Source organism: Lissotriton helveticus, chromosome 8, assembly GCF_964261635.1.
Source record: "Lissotriton helveticus chromosome 8, aLisHel1.1, whole genome shotgun sequence".
Classification (NCBI taxonomy): domain Eukaryota; kingdom Metazoa; phylum Chordata; class Amphibia; order Caudata; family Salamandridae; genus Lissotriton; species Lissotriton helveticus.
Genome location: NC_136069.1, coordinates 1560527999 through 1560553591, shown reverse-complemented (window position 1 = coordinate 1560553591; position 25593 = coordinate 1560527999). Strand labels below are relative to the sequence as shown.

Below are 25593 nucleotides of genomic sequence, written 5' to 3'. Positions count from 1 at the left end.
GCCTCAGGAAGTAGAGTTTCATGCTGGGATAATTGGTCTGGCGGGCTTGCAGCGCCTGACGTCCAACAAACGTGCACAAGCTGCTCAACCTTGAAGCTCGTTCACAGACCTGGGTCGGCTCGTTCTCAGCTCTGTGTCGGGCTCGTTCACAGCTGCTACTCCCTTGACAGGGAGCAAGGCGGCTATAGAACTCGCTGGCGGGAGCGCTTCGCGCTCCAACGCCAGGCGAGCCCTAAAAAGCGACACAGAGATTGGACAGAGATGCAGCAGTGAAGCTTTGTAGGATACACACAAGAAGTGAAAAATGGGAAAAGGGTGGGACATTGGAGAAGGAAATTGCAGCAGATGGGGAAAAGAGGGACAAGGGTACTGGGATATACCAGAGAGGAGGCAAAGAGAGGGACACATAGGAATGCAGGCGATTGTGTGTTGCATTTTCAACTAGGTTGGTGAGATCCCCCTTCCTTACAGCAGGCAATCTTCCAATGTAAAAAGTCCCATATTAAACACACATTTTCATGAAGGGAAAAAAGGCAAAAATACAGAATGCATTTACAATACCCCCCTACACACACACACAAACACACGTCTTTAAAATCATTTACATAATTTAGCATTTATAAAAAGGTACACTAGAAAGATAAAAGAACACAGGTTTTTCAACGACAGATATCATACCATACCTTCTACTACATCAATCATGCAGAGTCCCAGCAAACTTGATAGTAGGTTAGCTGCCGCCGTGTGGACAGCAATTGCCCCACCCATGCTGTGACCAATTAGCATAATTGGGGGAGCAATATCGCCGTAAAGTGCTTCCACAACATTTTGAATATCCCTAGCAAAAGGAAAATAAATCTTCAATATTATAGGCAAAATAGGCTCTATAAAACAAACAGTCATGTCACTGAAAGAATGTTAGTGCTGGGCATAGTCAGTCTCATGTTAGTGCCGGTCATAGTCACATGTCATGATATACTCTGAAAGGCTGACTGGGCTAGGGCTGAATCTGCCATTTATCCTTCTTGCATCTTAAAAAGGGCAAAAGAGTTGGCGTGCTGTCTGTCACGTCCCAAGAACCCCCATATAGCAGACTGATTCCACGCCTCATACTGATTCACATGATGAACATAAAGTAAACGAAAAACAGCACAATGGTATTTATAGCGAGCACATTCACCCAGAGGCTTCTCTTGGCTTGGTACAGATGGATAAAGCATGTTTATGGTCGCTCAATATAATGCTACTCGTTTTATCAACCTTGGAAGAAGAGAACATTGAGTGAACCATCCGGATATGAACTCCTGGCTATTTGGGCTCACCCAGTTGCATGCTGTTTATTGATCGGGTCTACTGAGCCCCCGTTGCAAGCCTAAAGCAATAATTTCGGCAAAGTAAAAGGTCAGTAGCCTAAACTATTTTACTCCTTCAGGGAAACAAGACTGAGCAGAGAACTGGTGGACCGAGAAACGTTATGTCACCCGACTTGTAAGGCATGTGGCAATTAGTTCATATATTCAGGACCTGATGATGTTAACACATGCTGATAATACGTCTGATACAGTAGGCAGATCTTCTAACATGTCCCACAGACTGTATGAAACCAGGATTAAAATGGGACTAACAACTCAAAAAGTGTCACAATGAGGTCAGTGATAGACCTCTCCAGCAGTTTTTTTAACAAAAAAGTTAATTTCCATTTTCAGAAGTAGGAATTAATTTCCACCACCCTCACATGTACATCATTGAAAAGGAGATGGTTATGAAATCTGTTAGACCACATGCACAGTCAAGATAAATGAAAGTTAAGAATTAAAAATTAATGCACATTTCTTCTACTAAACAGGAACCAGAGCAGACAAGAGCGTCAATGTTAAATGTAAATGCAAGGAGAAGTAATCATATCAGCAATATATAAAAAGTATAGCCATGATAAAAGTAAAACTTGAAAGTGCTACGGCGACAGAGAACCTGTCAAGGTCCCTCGGCTGCTTCTCACAGAGCTGCTCCGCCGGCTTGAGGTTTAGTGGCTAAAGTATCTCAGCTGCACTAAAAACACTTGGCTTTGCAGCTTTTCGACTAGTGTACCCTGGGCTAGTAAAGTGCTTCTCAGTACAAAGATCAACAATTTCAGGGCACGGCAGGAGGACGCATACTTGGACATGGTCTCTGCAGACAGGTCGCTGGGATCCCGCACCTTTGTTTCACCTACGATAGAAAAACAAACACATTATTGAAGATAATCCTAATAATACTCAGAGTATATACCCACTTGTCTATTAAGATCCAGCCCCAAAATGATTATGGTAAGGATTATGACAATCTTACAAACAATCCACGCAAGAAGAAAATAGTGAGATGCAATATATTCCTGCTAACCTTTCTGCTTGGGTACCCTATCGCTTGATACTCGGTCTGTGAAAATCAAAGCATAAGCAGTACATTTCTATCCTCAGGGTGTTTCTAAGTCTAGGATCATACTTTCAATTAAACCATTCAAATATCACAGGGCAACTGTTTGGCCTCAACAAACAACAATTAAATATCTCCAACTTAAGCTGTGGGTAAGCGGTTCAACTAGCAGGTGTTACTATCACCCAAACTAATATTTTATTTCTTAGAAATATGAATTGCTGAGTGGGCTATATGGGGATTCAAACCCATCACCTGCATTGCACATGGAGTTGCCAAAAATGAGTATTTAGCACAGTAAAGCCAAGCAGTCCTGCTTACTCTTCACTTGTCTGCTCTTCCCAACATGTTTATCAAATCTGCGGTCAGCTTGAGTCACAATGGCAGATGCCTCTACAACCATATGGGATGCTTCAAGAAGATGCCTGAAATTTCAGCTGAAGTTTAAATATAACACACATACCCTGATTTCTCAACCTAAAGCAAGTTACAGATGTATTGTAAATACTTTATTAACACTCGATCTTGTTGAATCTCCTGAAATTTTAAAATGTCAAGAAAATAAATCCCACACTAGGCAAAGCAACTCATTCAAAATTAAGAGGAAAGAAGGGGAGGCTGGAAGTCCTTGTACTGAAAACAAGATAGAAGAAATATGAAGTTGCAGCTTTCAAACATATGCTTTAAACTGCAAAACGAATCTCAGGATTGACGGAGATCAGATGTACTTGAAGAAATTCTGAGGCTGTTTAATGGAACCCACACTTCTTCAGTTGCTGAGCAAAGTTCATATAACAGAACCAATTTGGGAATTACCACATGACTTAACAGCAATTGAAGGGTTAGCTTTCTCAAGATTATGCTATTGGTGTTGTGTAATTTAGTAAGAGCAGTGTTCTAAATAAGACACTGGCCCAGCAGGACTATTATGGTAGAATGGTGAAAACAGCAAAAGTTTCTCATACAAATGGGACTCGTTTACAAGTGTGATTAAAATCGGAAAGAAACATAGAATTATCCCTAAACCATCTGTCACAGCTCAAAGGTGCTATGATCCTCCGAATTTGCTCCACTTGCCAGCTGCTCAGAGTGTCTTCAAACAAGGAAGTCATTTTGCAGCACAACCTGCAAATTCCTTAACCATAGGACCTTGCTGACAAACAGGCTTTATCTTAAAAACCAAACTCTATATTGGAAATCACTACCTTGTTCTACTGGAATCTTAACGGTCTCTCAAATGGGCTCAGCATTCTGTTTCATGTACAGGTTAGTTTATTATTATTATTCTTGAAATATAACTTAAACCATGATAGAATTTCCCCGGCTATGTCTGCACCAACGTCAATGTTCTATATTCCAGGAAATCTGATCACAAGACTTGAACAGTTTTCCTGCTGATTCAGCAGCCCTTGATTTATATACCAGCATATTTCTTAATCTGCCCATGGCCTATTCACTTCTTTAGCTGATTGAGGACTGGTGATTTGGATTCCAAGAGCCAGGTTCGCCATAGGTGAGACCCACTAATGTAGCTTTGTATCACCCAGTATCAAAAAACCATATGGTCATTAGATTGGCAGGAAAGTCCTCAAATGGGGCCTGTTTACTGTAGTCGCAGAGGTGCTGATAATTTCAGCCATGTTTTATTACTTCAAAATTGTTTCCTTTGGTAATGAAAGGCAATTACAGACCAATGAGTATGTGGAGGATATGACAGCCTTAAGACGAATTCCTTCGGCACAGAGTATAGTGCTAAGTCACATTGATGTAATGCCCGGTTTGGCACTACGTTTGTTATAATAAAGAACCTCACCTAATAAACCATAGAGCAAGATTACAAGACGTTTAATAAAGCAAGAAGTGAATCTTGCAAAACAGATCTGAGAACAACCATTATTGACAACTGTCTAAACAATTAACCCAGCTGTAAGAGCAATGCTTCCAATGTTGATAAGATAATGGGTTGCAGACCCCACTTTTTAAGACCCCCAAAAAGACCTCCCCACTCAGTTGATGTAGTAATTAAAGCCAGGGAAAGATAGGTTTTTCGCCATTCAGCAACAGATCAGTGGGGAAAGCATCCGGATATGTGGATACAGGAGTCGTCGATGTGTGGGGAATCTAGACATGTGACTTTTCGCTGGGTTCAGGTTTAATGCAGGTGAGTAATAACATAAGCAGTCCACAATGCCTTTTGTGCTTCGTTCCCATGCCCACAAACATTGTTTTGGACACTCATCCACACGTGGGGGGTGGGGTGGGGGGTGGCTCTTCTAGAATTAAATTTCTCACCTCAGCAGTTGGGGCTTTAAATGAGGAAACTCTTGCTGTAGAAAAAGAACTTGGTCTAGAGAGTGATTCGCCCACACCACCCAACATCACTCAATCTAAGGAGGAGAGTCAGGTGGAAGAGTGAGGTCTGATAACCAAGAGAGGTGAAGAAGGCTCCCAGCAAGAGAAAGACTTTTACTTCGCTATCATGGTAGCAGAGGTTCATCATCATACAGCCACCTACCCCCTTATTTGGACCAACCTGCAATGAAAAACAAGCATTGGTGATGCCAATGCTTGTTAATGCTCTTGTTGTAGTATTCAGTCTCTGGATTTGAAGAGACCGTGGCAGTGTTTGCTTGTTCCGGAGATGTGCTCTGTTTACAAGCAGTATGTTTGCTCTTCCTAAGTGTGCAACATCAGTGGCAGAGAAGAGAACCTGTGCTTTAGTGAAGCTGAAAGGGAGGCCACAACTCCATCGGAGCTGAGAGCAGCTACAGGCAGGAAGGATAAGTACCCTGCTTTGTATAAGAGGGCGTTAGTGGCTGAGCTAGAACGGCAAATATGGATGCGCCTGTTAGACCCTACAAGTGAATCTGACCCAGCAATGTCCACTTGTTCCATTTCCCGCATCCATTCTATAACTGCAAGCACCCCTTATCTCGCGAGGCATCCTAAACATATTTATTATACTGCGATTGCGCTTAGAAGACTGTAGCCGGAGCTTCAGAAGGCTAAAAGGACAGAACCTTTCAGAAAAGAAAATTAGTCTTTGAAAAAAACAGACTTGTGGCAGCCAGACAAGCCAGGGAGCAGCAAATGACACAGAAGGAAAGAGAGAGAATGTGTGGAGGAAGGGACATAACGTTTCTCAGTGCTGGATGAGGACGTTGAGGCGAGGGCCTGCCACCATCACATCTAGGAGAGTATCAGGTCTAAGGAAAGTCACTACCACATCCTCAGGTCTTAAAATACTTTGTTGAAACTACACTGCAGGGGCGGATGCAGTTTCGTGTCTGAATGGGTTGTAATATGCATGTGACTCGGCAGACGAGTGATGCTGACGGGGCATGAGCAGACCACCACGAACGGGTGACGAAACTTGTATCGATTTGACTGACAGCCGCAGAACTAAGCATGACTGTGTGGGAGACACTGTAAGAAAGTTCAGGTTGACATAGGTCAAACTTCCAGAATGCAGAGAAAGTGCCGAATGTGATGTGGGAGCTGTTTATGATTGGCATTCGTTGAGCCCTTCAAAGGAAACAAGCAATGGCCGCGCGGGCGGCCTTGAAAGTGACACAGCCGCGAGGCCGTGAAAGTAAAGGCCAGATGGTGCTGAAAGCTGGCAGCTGTGCACGTTCACACGCGCGCGCAAACGAAAGCATTAGGCCAGCAAAAGCCAGTGGGTAGAACTTTGAAAGACCATTTACTAAAGTCGAGCAAGCAGCGCATACGCAGTCCTGCCAAGCGTCACGCAACAGGTGTGACGCTCACGCATTTCAGTGCGGTGATCCGCGTCACCGCACTGGAATGCATGGTCACGCATAATTGCCACCTGCTGCCTGGCGTGCCACCAGCGGCACCAGGCTGTGCCCGGACTTGCTCTGCTGCTCTGAGAGAGGTGAGCCTGCTTCGAGTTTCAAACAGTTAACAAGACTGCGCTCAGCTCTGTGGCTGAGAGCGCTACAATGTTTCTTTCTGACTCTCTGTCAGGAGTCAGAATTGCCCTGGAAGCAAGATGCGCAAATCACGGTGCGGCACCAGCACGGCGCGCGGCTCTCAGACTTAGCATCACTGCAGTGGGCCGGGCTGCCCTATCACTCACTGCAGCTGTCAATCAATGACCGGCGTGGCACCAGGGGGCCGGGAATAAATCCATCCGGATGTGCGACTGTTAGAGTGCCATCACGTCCGGAGGAACAGGAAGTAAGCAGAAGCGGTGGGGGAATCTGAGAGAGTGCAGGCTGCTCACAGTCTCTCTCTCATGCCATGGACGCCCCGCTAAACAACGCCGTTCACGCTGTAGTTTATGTTGGTGCGGCGCTGCGCGGATGAACGGTATTATGTAAATGCATCATGATAGGTCATTTTTTAGCTTCAGTCTGGCGTGCGTTTTGGAAAACTTTGCATTTCGAAGTCTGATAGAGATACTCTGTGCATCAATGGCCATTAATATGACAGTGTGCTATTTCAAAAAACGTGTCTGTCTGCCTCCTGATTTTAGATCATGACAGCTGAATTGGTGATTTGGAGATCTGTTTACAAAAGGTCGGTTTTGTAGTGTGCTTTCCGGCTATGATGAAGCAGCTGTTCTGTTCCCCCATGATACCGTGTTTCATAATATAATTTTTTTCCTGCATAATATGTTAATGTTTTGCGAGCATGTCTTTATTAAAAAAACATGTTTCTAAGCCATTCTGCTCATGGATACAAACAGTGTTGTACAAATTACCATAAATACGTGGTAACAACTTTAAAATATGTAGTGTTCGCATTAATGAATATAATACAAACTTTAATTGTACACACTACTAAACTGACATAATTTGCTATTCAACTTAAAAGGCACTCTGGGCCTTGACAAAAGTGCATTAAAGCAGGATATCCGCCACCGGCAGCCTGTGTCCGAGTCTTGGCCCCCAACATTGGAGTTCTCCTTCCACACGTGCTCTGAGTCCGGGAGAGGCTGAGCAGGTGGTGTTTAGGGCAGGCCCACGGCCCGCCTTTAACATTAGCCGAGCAGGACCACTGTCACCCGTTCTGCATTGAGAGCTCCTCACCTCCAGCGTCGTGACTGGGGACAGACAGACTGACTTGGCTACTGTACAGCAGCTGAGTGTATGCAACCGGCTTAGCCAGTGAGTGTAACAGACACAGACACACTAACTTCTAGGACATCGGCAGCTGCATTATTTTTTCCCCACCTAGTCGCATCAGTGTAGTGTTGTGACTATTAGACACAAGGTATTATTAAATTAAGGCTACCACAATAATGTCACACTGAGGAGGGTTAAATATCCCTGTTAAAAGTACTTGACTGTACCAATGATGCAACGCATATTCCCAAAACTACCATTCGTTTACAAGGGGACTAGGTTAGTTCTCTTGGATTTCTGGTGATGTGCGGCAGGTTTAAGATTTTCTTAGAGTTTCCTGTTGCTCAAATGAGTGTCATTTCTGATATTTATATGTTTTCCACGTCTATACTGCTTGGTTTTGCTGGCGAAAAAGTGTCACTCATAGTGATTGAAATGTCACTCATAATTACACAGAGTTTAAGAAAGTGTCACACATAGCAACCTGAAACCTTGGCAGCTATGCATACGCTGCTCTAGGCTCGACCTAACAAAAAGGAGGATATGGGAATGAGATTGGTCATCCTGAGAGCTGGTTCTAATAAGGACAACAATGCCACCCTGGGAGGTGTGCAATCAAATAATAATGACTTGATCGTCGACTTAAATAGGTTACAGAGGGCCTCAGAAATAAATAGAAACCCTGACAATCAAACTATATCAGAAACAGGAATTGTTACTTAACAGTTGTGGAAAGATTATATGATGAACTACCTAAGACAATCATTTATAAAACATTTGGACTTTCTGGCAGTTGACAAAACAAACCTAATGGTTAAATAGGACAAGAATTTCTTTACAACCATTTAGTGAGATTCTTGGAGAAACATTACTCAGACACCAAAACCGCTGCCTTCAAATAATCCTATAAGCACCTGCAATTTAGAAATGTATACTAATGTGGGACAGGGGAGTTCTGTGAATGTTGCATCTAGATGGTCATGTGAGAGAGGTCGTCTTGCCGAGTTAGATAAGGGTCCTGATTCTACAAGTATTTACTCTCAGAAACTCCAAGTTACACAGAAAACCTGGGAAGGAAACAAGAATGTTCAATCTGTTGCTATCCCAACTCATTTAGATCAACCCACTATGAGATCCTGTAAAGCAAATAGGAACCCCGAAACTATCCCTCCCATTTGTAAGGACAACGCCACAAATAGTTTCAATTTTCCACCAGATTCTACACCTTTGATAGCTATCCTTACTAGTAGAGTTCGACCGCTGAGAGCAGGAGTAAAGAAAACTATCCATCAACTTCAAAATAAAGCTGTCCATTGGAGTAACAGTCAAGTGGGAGGAGGACCTTACCTAGCCGCACATTTTAACATGGTCACAAGAACAGAATGGGTGAGCACTAGGGAGAAAGAGTGGAAGTTATTATTAACTTTGATCAACCAAATATTGCTGGTCGTCTTATGCAAAAAATGTATGAGAACGACCCGCCTTCTAGGATGAATATACTTCCATTAAGTGGGGAGATGCCCAAACCAGCAGGTCACATTCCCTGCAGCTGTCATATAAATTTGAGGCCCTTAGCTCACTTGATATTAATGATCGACTAAACATTTCCAACAAAAGTTTAGCACCTCTGTAAGATATGGAAATGCCTTTGTTAACAACTCAACCATCTGACGAAGGAGGGAATTAAAACTCTCTCATTAAGCTTTTGTGTTGGAATATAGCTGGTCAGATCCAGCATGTTGCAACTTTATTAAAGATTATAACATCATTGGGTTTCAGGAAACATGGGACACATCCAAATACCTGTATATGGATAATTATTTGTCTTTTTTGTCCTGCTACCCTCTCTGTGTCTGTCAGAGAGAGGGGAGGGATGGTAAGACTCATATCTTTAGACATCAAGTGTAAAATATCCCAAATTCATATCAGAACCTAGTATGTATTAGCAGGCAGCTTAATTTTTTTCAATGTCCCAAATATTTTATTACTCAACTTTTACAACTCAAATTCCCGGGAAAAGGCCACAGGCATTTACTGCCATTAAAGACTTTTTGGATGCCTATGCTGCAAAATATCACCAACCATATTTAGTCGTTTTAATGGGGGATTTTAACATACATTCCTGTTCTAAACCCCGTCATGTTAACACTATTGAGATTATGTGGTAGAATGATACTCTTCAACAGTTGGAGAATCCCAGGCAAGGGGATTTTCTTAGCTCGATTTTGTCTGATCACAATTTGAGGTTTGCTAATTCGAAAGTCGGGGTATGGAAGATTTGGGAGTTACCCCCCACATATATAGGTAGAGGCTCTGCAGCAATTATAGAGGATATTTTTACTACTACCTATCTAACCAACTACGTGAAAAGCTTTGGAGTTATTGAGAATCAGCAAAGTAACCATAATGCTCTATAACCCACCATAATGTGTGGGACAAGAGCAGGAAGTTCTGAATAAGGAGGGCCCAGCAACCAGTTTTTTTTTAATTTATTTTTTATCAACTGCACAAGGCTGCAGACTCAAGTGGAATATGTTGGTCATGGATACTTTTTTTTAATGATTTAGCTAGTGTTTGTGGACATGATATTTATATTTGTTTAGAGGCCACATCAGTCTCAAACCTTTCTCCGTCTGCCAGACTCAGTCTCAAACATTTCTTCTTTCTGCCTGACTCAGTCTCAAACCTCTCTCACTACCTCTACACCCCTGACTCAATCTCAAACCTCTCTCCCTCTGCCTACCTCTACCCCTGACTCTGTCTCAATCCTCTCTCCCTCTGCCTACCTCCACCCCCTGACTCGGTCTCAATCTCTCTCCCTCTGCCTACCTCTACCCCTGACTCGGTCTCAATCCTCTCTCCCTCTGCCTACCTCTACCCCTGACTCGGTCTCAATCCTCTCTCCCTCTGCCTACCTCTACCCCTGACTCGGTCTCAATCCTCTCTCCCTCTGCCTACCTCTACCCCTGACTCGGTCTCAATCCTCTCTCCCTCTGCCTACCTCTACCCCCTGACTCGGTCTCAATCCTCTCTCCCTCTGCCTACCTCTACCCCTGACTCGGTCTCAAACCTCTCTCCCTCTGCCTACCTCTACCCCTGACTCGGTCTCAATCCGCTCTCCCTCTGCCTACCTCTACCCCCGGACTCGGTCTCAATCCTCTCTCCCTCTGCCTACCTCTACCCCCTGACTCGGTCTCAATCCTCTCTCCCTCTGCCTACCTCCACCCCCTGACTCGGTCTCAATCCTCTCTCCCTCTGCCTACCTCTACCCCTGACTCGGTCTCAATCCTCTCTCCCTCTGCCTACCTCTACCCCTGACTCGGTCTCAATCCGCTCTCCCTCTGCCTACCTCTACCCCTGACTCGGTCTCAATCCTCTCTCCCTCTGCCTACCTCTACCCCTGACTCGGTCTCCATCCTCTCTCCCTCTGCCTACCTCTACCCCCTGACTCGGTCTCAATCCTCTCTCCCTCTGCCTACCTCCACCCCCTGACTCGGTCTCAATCCTCTCTCCCTCTGCCTACCTCTACCCCCTGACTCGGTCTCAATCCTCTCTCCCTCTGCCTACCTCTACCCCTGACTCGGTCTCAAACCTCTCTCCCTCTGCCTGCTTTTACCACGGACTCAGTCTCTCTAAATCGTGTCATAGTAAGGATTTGTGAGGTCCTAGATCAAGATATTGTTCAACTGTTGTGTGCCACTGTTAAAGTTCAACATAAAATGTAGCAGTTTTTTTGGCATCACGGAGGGCATGAATTATCAGGAAATTGGTAGTATAATTCAAATTGATAGAGGACCCCCAAAAAATTGTCTTGCCTGGGACGCCCAAAAAACTGAGATGACACTACTTTCCCGGTTTTCTGAAATCCCTAGCAAGATAAAAAAAACATACATCTCAACGTAGTTCGTTTAATGGTTGCACGCAACCAGTCACTTGTAAACTAACATTTATTACTTTGATTGCATGGTACATTTTGTCCTGGCCAGTTTATAAATGGCAAATATTCTTGCAGTTCTGCGTTTTTATACTTGTGTTATGAAATCGAAGTCCTATCAAATTGACCCTTCCACCTTGTGGTTTCAGGGACCCTTCTTCACAAACAAGCATTGGCATAGCCAATAGGTCTCGCCTTTGGGACCTTATACGTTTCTAGCCATGCAACAGTTGATGTTATTGCACCAAAGATATTGCGCTGCATAACTAAATACTTATAAGCTCCCAAAAGCGAGACCTATTGGCTTTGCCAATGCTAGTTTATATAGAAATTTAGAGCTAACTGCCTTACCTACTTAACTTTAAAAAAAATCCCAAAGTGATGAAGATAGGGATGCGGTGGATGAGTTTTAGCATTAACGATTGAACATGCCCGAAAGAAAGCTAAAAAATATATGGATTAAAATCAAATAGGTTTCCATATGCGTTTGCAACAGTAATTTGAATCCCAAAATCAAAAACAATCAAAATGCAGAACAAATAAGAATATTTCTTTTAATAAAGAATAAGCTTCAACAAATTGAAATACTCGTACTTACCATGGCCTCGGAGGTCCAATGCTACAACCCTACAATGAATCCTACTGGAGATAGCAGTCTGCAGAAAGTGAGAGGCATTTTTCACATTATTATGCAAAAAAGAAACAGTCCATACAACAATTAGAGACATCTTATGACCAACTTTGCTATGCAAATATGGTCAATAACAGCAGTCATAAAAGCAGCAGTCCTAAAAGCAACAGCAAAAGTAGCAGCAGCAGCTGAGAGAGATCATAATAATGTATGACTTTACAATGTTTGCCCAGAATAGCATTGTCACCTAGACCCTTTCTACTTGTTACAATAACAATACGCTTGTGTTTGTACCAGAAGAAATGCGTCTGAGGGCGAGATGCAGAAAATGTGCAAAGAGAAACAACCATGGCAATACAAAGTATAAATTAATCCCTTTAATCTACTAGCCCTCCTAGCAGCCATGCAGTATCCCCTCTGCTGAACTGTGCCTATTATAAATTTAAAAAAGTCCATCATGGGAGATTTGCCTGCGATTCCACTGATGGAACCACACAGCTGGATATAAACATTCATATAAAAGTCAGGAAGCCTTCCATGAAGATTCTGACAGTTCGTGTAGTAGGAGAAAATAACTCCTGTACAGAATATTGAAACCATTAATTTGTTTGATGAAAATATCAACTATTGGGGAATAAGGAAATGACGTTCCTGTTAAGTACATTCCTGGTATAACGGACTACTTCAGATTTTGCTGCTTTTAAAAATCAGTACTTGGGCTAGTCCTGAAGTAGAATTAGACTCATTGGAGAGTGGAGAACAAAGGTTCAAATCAGCATGGTTCAGAGCAAAAGGTAAATGATAACCACCGATACTTCTAGCTCCTTTGCTCTATGTGCAACAATGTACATAAATTCAACCCTTTGTCTTTGAGTTCTGGGTTAGAAACATTACAGATGCTTTGTGTATCTGTTCACATTGGAACCAACCTTAGTTTAGGTGGAAAAATATTTGAAGATGGCAGCAAAGGTATGACATGTTTAAATTCTTATCTATAAAAACAAGAATTGTTTCATATGATGAAATGTATGTGGGTATTAGATTTTTTATAAGGTGAATTGGTCCAAATAACTAATTAAGACTATTTGACATTAGGCCGGAGAGACATCAAGGGTCATAATTATCAAGTCTCCTGTTTTCCTCTAATATACTTTCCTGCTGCAGCTCTTCTCTCAGTTACTATATTTCCTCACAGGCCTTGAAAAATCTACTTGCCCGTTCGAAATTGCGAGTAAAATTTTATCAGGTCAAGCTATTTTTAGCAACTACTAGTTCCATTTGGTGAGTGAATTTAGGCTGGAAAGGAGCGGGTGTTCTGTTCATGCAGAAAGTGAATGAGCCATAAAGATGCCATTAAATCTTGCTTTAATCTTGACACATTTGCGGTCTGTTCCAGGAAAAAGGTCAAATGCCAGTTTGTCTTTTTACTAACTGCTGCTTGGAAATTTTAGTTTATTTTTCTCTCTTACTAAAGTTACAGGTTTTTGTCAAGTGAGCTGTCTGAAGATGTTAGTTATTTTTCTCTAACACATAACATTTAAATATATAGCATGTTAATATTACACATATTTCAAAATAGATCAGGAACTAAGAATCTAATTAATAAGTGTGATGCAAGCAAAGAGTTAAATAGGAGCTAAACAAACCAGAAAACTTTACTTGGTGATATGCAAATGACACATAATTGCAGAAACTATTGCCAATCATAATTGTGTGTACACTATAGAGTAAAACTGCATGTCAGAGGGAAAATGTGTGCCCATTTCAATGTAAAATCAGCAGATTACAAATGACAGTGAGCTACCACTTCATGCTTTAATTAAGTATTTATTAAAAGTGATTTGAGAAACAGTCCTGCCCCCGCCCTGATGACTATGCGGTTAATGAACTAAGAGGCAAGATAGGGGCCACATGTATCCTGTGGCTAGATTTGTATTATATATTGAAAAAACGTTAGTCTATTAAATCAAACAAAGTTTTTTGTACAGCATACATGCTGAACTTGCACATTTAAAGGTGCTCTCATATGTGATAATGAAGAAAATGGCGGCTCAATGCATTAAAATAGTTGCCCACGTTCACTTCATTTGAAACCAGTTTATGAGTCGAGAGCATTACAGATAAGTTGAGTAGATTATGGAAGTCACTAGACCTGCAGGTCTAGTAACATTTTAATGAAGTTGAGGCCTGCAACACTCCTCTATCCATTTCACAGCAAAACAGAATAAATGAGCCCAGTTACATTGAGGGACTCACTTAATTGAAGCGTTGTATGGTTAACCTACATGGACAAATCAACCAATATCAGCTCTACCCAATAATTCCTGTTTCCCATCTCCACCCACCATATCTCCCCATCTTCAATACCGATCGGGAATAAAAGTGCATATTTTTACTATAAGCTATTTCTATTTAGTCACTTGTTATATAGAGGTGTATCTTATCTTCCAACAATAACGTTCATAAGACTAACACCAACAACCTATTGATAAAGGATAAAAGCCTCTTTGAAAAAAACATAAAAGCCTTTTCTCTTTTTTTGTGGGCACCCAATACAATTAAGAATGGGCCTCACCATGGTACAGTAAAAAAAAAGCCCAGACATGTATTTAGTGATTTCAGGTCTTTGAATAACCGGGTAATCCGGTCGATGACTGAAGATTTTATCCTAAACAATGGCAGGTTCTGGCAGGCTCTTTCTTCTGCACATTCAACTGAGAGACACGGTCTTAAAGGCAGACGCAGAGTTTAAATTAGGCATCTAACTGAAGAAATATCCATGCTGATTGGGCTTCTCTTGGTTTGAAGTAAATATAAACCATTTAAAAATGTAATAAAGGTAAAGAGTAAAAAATACTGTTCATATGAGCACTCACAGTAAACACTGCCCAGGAAAGTGCGGAATGGCCACCACCGTGCAATAAGAGTAAGACGGGTCCCTCCGAGCCACTTCTGTAAATTCGAAAGGTGTGTGGATGGTTAAGGATTTCAAAGTAACAGTATTTCTCTTCCGTTCTACCATCCCTGTTAAGCACTGCATTACGGAGATGAGAATGGTGGAAACATTTAGGACGCAGACAAGTTACTGTCACCTAAAAAGATGTAGTAAGGGGCTCACATCAAGCATTCTCCCGTCAATCTACTACTGAAGTAAAAGGCATCGCCATAAGCAGCTGGGTTTTCTGAATAATGTCCAAAAAGCATACGGATGAGGACAATTGGATTTAGAAGGTTTCTGTCAGCCAAACGAGAAGAGGATCCAAACAGTCTGCACACAAACTCATTAATGAGCAAATGAGAAAGGGCATAATGAGCAGCTTAGGATTGTTAGTGCAATCCCAGAGATGTGCGCAAGGAGTAGAGGGACTGAGAAGGAAGGCAAGTAAAGAGGACGCATGGATAAGAGAGAGGGCGGTGAAGTGATAGAGGTTGTAACACACAGATAGGTTTTAGGTGGCAGAAAATGCATTAGATGTTTATGATGCAAAAACATTTTGTTTGACTGCTTTTAAAATATTTGCTGTGCTTAGTACATTGATTTAGTGACAGTTTGTATACCGCAAACATGGATCACATAGGTAACTTTAAATTTCGTGGTCACCATTTTCTACACACAACCCTTCGAATGCCTTCTTTAAAGATGGCCCTTAAATTGCCATAAACAAGGAAACATAAGTTAACAGGCCCACCAGAAATATGAGATTTCGTTATTCACAAGGAGACTTCAGCCGACGAAAGAAGCCAAAATTTCCATGTAAAGTTTGAAAGCCTAGATCCTTTTTTTTTTCCCCTGTTGTTTAAAGTTTTTCCCCCTTTTACCATGTTTTCCAACATACTACAGCACAAAAGTTCAAAAGAAGAATCATACAAACACAAATACTTTTCCAACAGTAAAAACATATTTTGATGTAAAGCATATAGTACGTAAAGTTTTATAGTTTTTATACATTTCTTCTCCCACCCCATGAGTGGAGATCCCTCCACTATTCTGCCCTATTTTTCCACTGGTCTACTGGTTGCCAAATTCTTCCTCCCAGTACTCTCGCCCTTCTACCCTTCCTTTCGTATATAGCTTTCTCCAGATTATACGTGGAAAGTAGCCTTGCTATCCATGTTTGAAATGTCGGGGACACCCTGTTAAGCCACGCCCTTGCAATTCCAATCCGAAATACCGCCGCTACCATAAACAAAAATTCTATAGGGAGGCCCACTGTCCCTGCCGACACTCCTAAGATTAATAGTCCATCTGTCAGTTTAATCTTAATTCCCAGTGAGTACTCCAAGAATTCCCCAATTGCCCCTTTTAATGTATGCAGTTGTGGGCATTGCGCGAACATATGGACAATATCCGCATCTCTTGAATCACACCGTGGACAAGTGATTCCTGTGTCTCCCCCCCACTGTGCAATTCTGGCCGGAGTATGATAAAGAGAGTACAGTGTTTTGTAATGCTGCGCTTGTAATGTTGCAGAATATAAAACTGTTCGCCCTAAATCTAAAGAAGTCTGTAATCCCTCTGGGGAAGATCCCACCTTCTCCACCCATGTGCTGGCATATTTTTCCCTATCATCGTTTCTTAACACATACAGTTCTGCATACAGCGGACAAATTGTACAATGGTTACTCCTTTCAATGTAGTCCATTATTCTACAGTGATTAAACCCTATCAATCCTCCTCTTTTATTTGCAAGGTAACTTCTTATCTGCAGATACTTAAAGAAGCTGTTACCCATTATCTCATATTTGCTTTGTAATTCCTGAAATTGCAAAACCACCCCCTCCGTATCCAATAAATCCCATATCTTCTTAATCCCCTTATTGTCCCAGTCCTTCATAATTGCGTCCCTGAAAATATCCCCTGGAAGTGAGTGGTTTGTGTACAGTCTGATATAGCAGTTGTATCTGCCTATTCCAAGCTTTTTTGCCACCACCTTCCAAACATTATAAGCCGATCGTAGAGTCTTAAACCTGGTATGTTTAAAATAGCTATAATCAACCGTATTCAGCAGACCGTTCTCGGCCTCCCCCCCCCACCAGTGCTCTATATACATTCGTGAAACCTGAACTGCAGGCTTCTTGCTCAGTTCCCCCTCCACCCAGGAGCCCCTGTGAGTACTGCAAGGCCGCTGCCCAGTAATAAAGTCTGAAATCCAGGGCACCCCAGCCCCCCTTCTCCCTAGGAAGTACCATGTACCGATAAGCTCTTCTGGTCTTCCCTTGAGCCCATATCAGTCTATTAAGTATTACTTTCAATTTTCTGAACCATGTCTGGTCAAAAAAGAGTGGTATCGCTCTAAAAATATACAAAAATTTCGGGATCGTGATCATTTTAATCACGTTTATCCTACCCATTAGTGTCAGATGTAGGTTATGCATCCTTTTTGTATTTCGCAATACTGTCAGTCTTAAAGGTGACTGATCACCACCAGACCAGTTGCAATGTCACACAGGTACTTGAATCAGTATTCCTCCTTTTCTTTCCAAAAGACTTCTATAGAACAACTGTTTTCTTTTGGAGTTTTTTTCAAACAAAAACAACCAACCATAGAAGACAGCTTTCTGCAGGATTACCCTCCAGAAGACAGATGCGGTGTGTTAGCAACTTTGCTGAACAAATCAAGCCCAAAGATATCAGGCTTGCTTCTAAATAGCAGTATGGTTACACAAGAAAGAAGACCGGACGAGGAAAAGGCAACAGATCTGGAGAAAAAAAACTCAGAGTGTAAGCACACAAAGACTATGATGCACAAAAAATGTTTTCCAAATCGAAATTAAGACGTTCAATAAGAACAGAGTAAAAAACTGTTCATTTTTCCCCTCCATGGTGCATGGATAGAAGAACTTAAGTGCCCTGTTGCTCAGTAGGGCATCTGCCGTCATAAAACAGTTTTAATTTCCAGGTAATTGCCTGTTTCTTTGCAATTTTCGTTTTTATTTCAGAACAGGGGGTTTGCAATATAAACTGTAGTGTGTGCTTACAAATTCTTAGGAAACATTTTTTTAATCCAGAGAAACATTATTGTGAAAAACTGACAAGATTAAAAATTATAATTGTCAAATTGATAGACAAAATGAAGGGGGTTGTAACATTTGGTGGAGACTGTTGTTTGCCACATACTGGAGCTTTTTGATTGGCTAACCGAGTCATTCCGTTTGATATCCTGAACTTTTTCACATGTTGGAATCAAGCCGTTTAAAACGAATACCAAGAGGTAACTTTGCGAGTTAGAAAGTGAGATCTAGGACGTACATCAAATGACACACAATAAATCAAAGTCCAGCCAGGGAGATCAACTTCAATAAACGTGTGTTTATTTAAAGCAGCTTAAACAGGGCAGCTCAAACCCAGATGCACACAAAAAGCAGAAGGTGCTTGCACTTTCTGGGTGCGAGGTAAAACACAATTTTAATGCTTCCAATTTTTATAACATGGGGCCCAGAGGTTAGGTTATCCAGGGCGCTAACTTTCTAAGTGTCATCAGGTTTACTACTATTATTTTTTCCTAGTCAGTCAATGGTGTGGATGTGTTAGAAAAAAAGAAACTAAGTATCAAGTCAGATACAATATGTATGCACACAGTCCTCGTTATTTTGGTAGCCTTGGGTACTGGAAGCGCAACTCAACAATGTGAGCTACTTTGACCAAGTTTTCTTTCCAACAAATCCACAAAACTACTACCAAAGTACTCCCCTCCTCCACAAATGAACAGGGTTCCAAAATAGTTCAGTGTGTGAAAGGCAAATGTCCAAGTATCTTTAAAGGGGGTTTATCAGGGTCCAATATATTGGAAACATCCCTGAAGCCCGAAACTTCAGAGGCCTATACTTCAAAACTGGCAAATCAAGAATTTTGGGTGACAAGTGAACTCTGAGGATGAACGGCATCCACTAACTTACAGGCTCAATCAATCCCAACTGGAGTGTGGATATAGGCTCAGTGCCCAATGGTAACTAGGTCTTATTTGAAGAATCCTGATATCTGAATGGCATCATGAGAGTTTCAAAAACAGTTCTTAATGCAGAAAATAACATTGTTCCGGTTAGCACTCAAAAAGTCCCACACAATATTTATTGCGTGCTAGTTGTAACTCTCAGAGCAACAAGACTTGTTTGACAAATCTGCCAGAGTGGATGAACGTCCGTCGGCTGCACATAATTTGCATCACAAATAAGAGAGCAACTACCAGACCTATTTGGATTGGGATTTTGAGGCTTTAGGGTTATCTAAGATTTCAGATGGCGTGCTAGGATTCCTAAAATGACTGATATTTTTCATAGTTTGTTTTTTATTGACTTTTCTTTTAACTCAAACAAATTAAACCCGATTGCTATAAGATTTTGCAGTGGTTCTTTGACACAGAGGAAATAGTTTTAAAAGCATAGAAATATATCAAGCTGTGTCAAAGAAAAGAAAGAACGCGAGACAGCACAAGAGAGACGGAGGGAAAGGAGAGAAAAAGAGCAAGAGTGCTTATTATTTCTCTATTCTCAACAGCAGGCACCAGTCAGACATTTTAAGATTGCTATTAAAATCTAGAACATCCTCCTCTTGCTAGGAGACAAACTGCTGCTGGCATCTCAGGACATAAAGCAACCTGTAAACAGGTCTTTGATTTGCGGCTAAGAACGACACAACAAATACATGGAAACAAGATACAAACCACCAAGCAAATCATTTTGGAAACACTTGCAATAATCAAATCTTACTATAGTCTGCACATAAAAGCACTAAAGCCAAAAAGAAAAATACCTAGCCAAGTATATGTTTACAAAATCATATTTTGGTCGTTGTCTTTGTACAGTTGGCCATGGTTTTCTTCTTAAGTATGGCTAGAGAGTGCTTCAGTTGTCCATGAAAGCTCATGTGAATGCAAACTAAAGAAGACACAGAGGTGCTTTCAGTGTTGAGTTGCGCAATTATATATTTTGCACAGATGTTTTTACATGGCGATTGTATCAAAAGGTCCAGTTCTTCCATCTTGTTTCCACACCAGTTTGTGTCTCATCATTCTCTCAAAGCATCAAAGGGCTCTGACCTCCTAAACCAGAGTCCTGCAGCACCACCATAGGTCATTCTGGCCTGCTGATGACAGTGCTGTTGAAGACACGGTCTCATTTTCCATGATTTAGAGGCGAACCAGTGCAGAGACAGCTGCTGTGGTGCAGTCAGCCCTCCAGCTTCCACTTTGGGAGCGCAGCATGGGGAGCAGCTCTAGGCATCTCATGAGACACTGTCCGGAAACACCCACCCATTAGAAGAGTTTGGCGGAAGAGGCACAGTAAATTGTGTATTCAGGATACAGCAATACTGCACTGCGGATGCAGTACTCGAAATAATGTTGGTGCTTGCAGTGTACTCTGTTGTCCCCTTTTCTGAGTAGCCTGAGGTGAGCAAGACTTGCTAAGCAGGCTGAGTGGAGAATTATAAGTTCAACACGCAGGTAATCTTCATTTACTGCTTTCCTGCTCTTAGGTTTTACTCACTCATAGGACAGAGGCCCTCTGCTAGCCCAGCATGTCTAGGTTTATTTCGTAAGGCAGTTTATGAGTCTGCGAGAGTGGAAAATATAAGTTATTACGGCCGATTCAGAAAAGTTGCAGCTTATCTGTGCAAGGAGGCTGCTGACTCTGGTCTGTGCTGTTCCTTGAGACCATGGGCACAGTAAATGCAAAAGTTGATGTCTCTCCTATTATATATGTAAATCTGTATTTGTAAAGCGCAAACTACTCACCCTTACGGGTCTCAAGGCACTGGGGGCAGTCGTGGAAATTAAGTAAGCTATTGCCCAGAGTCACATGGTGCTGAGCTGAGCTGCCGCCGGAGCCGGTGATTGAACCGTGAACCCTGTGCTCCGAAGTCAGCTGCCATGGCCGCTGCACCACACCTCTCCACTATTATGTTCAATGGCCCAGGCAACTGATGTGAGCTAGCGGGACTCTGTTTATGCTTCGGTTGCTCTCTGGTAATGGTGGCATAATCTCGCCTTCTTGACACTTTCCTACTTTGAATCTCTGCAGTGGGCTGGAGAATTTAACATCTCCGCTCGTGTACAGTGACTGAAAGTGCACCTTGCACTGCTTGGGCATCACATCTCTTTGAACTGGTAGCAATAGTTCATAAATGTTATCAAGTTGCTGAGGCCTCATAGATACATTGATACATCCGTCTTATTTGCCCTGTGCAGACTGGAAACTTGTTCACTTAATGATTTATTTAAAGTGGTGTGCCTTTATCTTTAATGTCTTTCTGATAATACAATGTAAGATGGTCAGACACTGTTTTTGGGATATTTAGGCAACATCCCTGAGTTATTCTACGAAAGCCCTGTTAACCTGCAGTACTCTCATGCATGTAAAAGCTGATTTTTTTTGTACAAGCTCTTGACTAAAGCATGTTTGCCCACCACCGTGGGGCTTATGGGGAAGACTGCCTATGGATCATGCTGGGTAGGTGCCTGCATTCTCCAGGAGGTTGATGCAATACTCTGGCATTGACCGCCTAGCCTCCTGCCCCTGTTGCTGCAGTCCTTCTGCTAGCAATTGAGAGGTTCAGCCCTTTTATGTACTTGCGGCATGCTCAACAGCTTTTAGGTGCCTCTAGTTGGTGTTAGAGGATAGGGAAAACAGTGACTAGGTCTAGCACCCTGTTCCTTTCTGCAAGGAAGGGATTGATTTTAAGCGTTGTTCCTTCCTGCATGTACTTCAAGTATTTCTTGAATGCTAGTAGTTACAGCAGAGCAGTGCAATACTAGTTCCTTTCCCTGTACCACTGTAGTATCTCTCGGTCTCCCGTCAGTGAAAGAATTAACACCTGGAAATCACCGACATTAAAATGACACACATTCAGCTCTGTGCTAAAAGGTCTCGGACCACAGGGCAGGGCTGTTTAAACGGATGCTTATTCCTTCTGATTTGAGAGGTCCTCTGAACGTAATTTCATTTTCATTTAAAGGGGTGCTTCTACAACATCACTCTAGCACTGTGCTAAGCAAATTATCCTTTACAACCTTGATCTTTACACCCAAGAGAGAATAATGGTGGCCGTCTCAATATTTTTTCATTTTAATCTTTTTACTAAACAAACACTAATGAAAAATATTTTATGTACCAACAGCATTGCTCTTTTGTCTCGCGATTATTCTAAAATTTGCCCTAAGCCCTTTTTTGCATTCAAGAAAAAAAGAAAAAAAAGAAATCTTTCAAACAACTTTACATATTGCCTACAGCTCCCAGACAGATGATACAGACTGGGTGGTACGAAGGAGGATGTAATGCTAGAATAAAAGTGCCAGCAGGGAGCATCATCTCATCAAACGTTGTGGCCTAGGAAGAATTGTTCAAATTAGGCAAACATCCACCCCTCTGATTCATCCATCTTATGTATCTTCATCCTGTATACAAACCATTAGCAACATAGTCCGAGTGAAACGTATGTTTGCTCTTCACAAGAAGCTCTCAATCTTTCAACCAATATTGCTGATGTTTGTACCCTCCATACCAGCAGCTCATTCCAGAAGTCCATTAGTTACCCCATCTTGTAATGGTATGGTGCAACCAACTGCACTTGCAAATTGGCGAAATATAAATAGGAAAAGACAAAGTCAAAAAGATCCGTCTTTAATGAGCTAACACATGCAAAAACAGGCACATATGAATGCTCATTGCATGCATTGGCACATTAAAGCCATCCTTATTGGCTTCTCCAGTAATTTTTGTCATGGTTGCTACATTTCCAGTACCCACCTGTGTGCGCTGGAGGCATGGCCATAGATCTTTCCTAACAAATGCAAGACAGGCACAGATATCTTACAGTATGTATCTTGTACACACACACAGACATGCTTCTTTACATTTATAGAATGTGCAGACATAGTGCCAGTCATCACAGTGCGCGAGGACGCAGCAGTTTTCAAAGGATATATCTTTGCCAGTTTCATTTTCTACAACAATATCATCCATGGTTTCAAAGTACTGGCTCCAGGGCACAGGGGAAAAGTCACGCTTTCTTCCAGGGCTGCAGTAAGAAAAAAGATATAACATTTTTAAAACAGTAAACCTATTAATCAAGCAATCCAGAAGAAATGAACTAATGTTTTGGCATTCTGAGGAGCAAACAGGTGCTTGAAATTAAGCATACAAACTAAAAGAAACTAATTAGTGGTATTTCTAGCCAAACGTCAACCATGAAATCAGAGAAACATCGGCACTGTGAGGTGATCTTGCGGTGGTACAAAGCACCACACAAATCAGCCAACATAATCTAGCCATGCACCTCGACATCATAAACAGGGCAATGCAATGTTCCCCAAACTGTGGGTCGCAAGACAATTTTTGGTGGATCGCAAAAGTTCAAGAAATAAAGACACTTAAATTCTGTGTTCATCTTGTCGCAATTGCCTTGCTTCAAAGACAGAGGTCAAACGTCAGGCTATGTCTACTGACCTACTGCTATTTATTTAACATGGACATTGGTGTTTACAAACTCCTCTCACTTTTCAGTCACAGAAAGAAAAGTAAAGTGAATTATGTAACAATGTTGTTGCGATACTAGAAGTGTGAAAGGAAAGGCTGTTTGTTGGATGTCATTTTGTGTAACACACAACAAAATGTAAATAGCTGTAAATGAACTGTAAACATTCAGCAGTTAGGAAAGCAAACATTAAGCACCTTTTTATAATTCTGAAGTGTGATGGAAACAAAGAATTTAATAGGATCAAATCAAATTAAGGCACTGGACTTTCACTGAAACCCGATTTCCACACATCATCATTAGTGTGCAATACAGTTTTACCAGTAAAACTGTATGTCTGTGCAAATTTAGTGGCCAAGGGAAAATGTGCTTTCTGTAAATGACAGTGTGCTACCACGTAATGCTTTAGTTACATAAAAATATAAAATCGCCAACCTCATGTCCATTATTATGGTAGCTGGGTCACATACGCCTATCGTTCTAAAAATTGGGTCTTGGTTCTAAATTGTTTGGAAAGCACTGCTCCAACACAGCTCAAGGAGAGCCTGTCCTCTCTTGTTTCAATACCATCAATCTACTTTGCACCAAAATAGGCATATGCGCTTAAAGATCACATATATACGCAGCTTTTAAAAACTGCACATGCATTAAAAAGGGGGCGGTGAGAGAGAAACCCTGGAACTCCTGCATCTCAAATTCGTGCTTGCTCATCTTATTGGAGCTAGATTTATTTTAACAAGCGTAATGTATTCCTCACAGACACCCAGGGCAGGTCCTCGGTTTAGGACATTTGTAAAAGAGAAGCAAAAAAGTGAGGAATTAATAGTAGCAGAGAGCGGGCAGGGAACTTGTAACCTGAGCACTGTTGAACTCTGTGAGGCCACTACATTCTCTGAAAAAACAAAGTTAAATGGAGGGGGGTTAATGTTGTGACTAAGTGTTGGGGGGGGTTCGAAGGATGATGAGAGGCTAAAGTATCCAATAAAACATATCTCGGACCTCAACAGCATCCGGAGGCATTTGGGGTAGCCGTGAAAATTATCACCGAAAGAACCCCCAAATACCTGAATGCTTTAGCATTTGCTAACATGTAAGACTCTACCCCCAAGGGACAGGGGTTTTGGCCTTCAGCGAAAGACGGGGCATTCCGTGTACTTAACCTTGCAGGAGAATGGCTGTTTTCTGCATACTTGCCGGAGTATTGGGTCACTTAATTGCGCTGTTACTGAAGTTTTCAAAAATGTTATTTTCATTTCCGTGGGAAGTCTTACTCTGAGCCACGTGCGCCTGGTTCAAATGGGTAGAAGTGTAGAAACTCCAGCTGAGCCTGGGAAAGGACTTGCCAATGTTTAAGAATACTGAGTGGGTGTTTACTTAATTTGCATAAACAACTCATCGTCTCCTGATTACACCCACATATTCCCAGCGTTAACAAGTGTAATCAAGAATTTAACAGATTGAAGGCACAGCAGCGAAGCGTCCCCGTCTCTTCGAATCCCACGTCTGAGGCAGGACCGAAACAAAGTGTAGGGGGCTAGAGGGGGCTAGCTCGGACCAATTTACAACGGTACTGTGCTTTAAACTGTGAAAGAGGGTGGGTGTTTGCAGCCCCCTGTCGGATCCCTTGTAGGGGTGCCTTATATACGGATATTTCAACGCATCAATTCCACTATTACTTGAACACCTGCGAGGGAAGCCGTTTTCTGAACTGGTCGCAAAAATAAGAACTGGAGTAAGAACAGAAAACTATAAGCCAAACTCTGATAATTATCTAGGATCAACTGCTTTCACCGAATAAAGGGTTTACACCAAGATTATAAATCTGAGCTAGGTTTAGTTGCACAGGTAGAAGAACTACAGGGTGATCACAGTTGGGGAAATCAGAGACTGCCTCGGTCACAAGTGCTCCAAGAAAACTCTGTCCGGTATCAGTAACAGCATAGCAGAAGGGCTGCTGATCACAAACGAGATGCATGGAGTAACATCCTGACTCAAAGGCATAAACAGTCAAATGTTAATTAGCCTCTAGTTTGTAGTCCTTGCTTAACTCTTACAA

At 41.9% G+C, this 25593-nt stretch overlaps 1 protein-coding gene across 1 annotated transcript in view; it reads right to left on the bottom strand.

Moving 5' to 3' along the window:
• PPME1 (protein phosphatase methylesterase 1) overlaps positions 1-25593 on the bottom strand; it is a 128811-nt gene that overhangs the window by 99412 nt on the left and 3806 nt on the right. Inside the window, exons 2-6 of the mRNA XM_078658567.1 lie at positions 22988-23081; positions 14944-15036; positions 12035-12092; positions 2157-2208; positions 684-838 (exon numbers count right to left, since the gene is read on the bottom strand). Coding sequence (XP_078514693.1) covers positions 684-838; positions 2157-2208; positions 12035-12092; positions 14944-15036; positions 22988-23081 — 452 coding nt within the window. The remainder of the gene's footprint in view (positions 1-683; positions 839-2156; positions 2209-12034; positions 12093-14943; positions 15037-22987; positions 23082-25593) is intronic.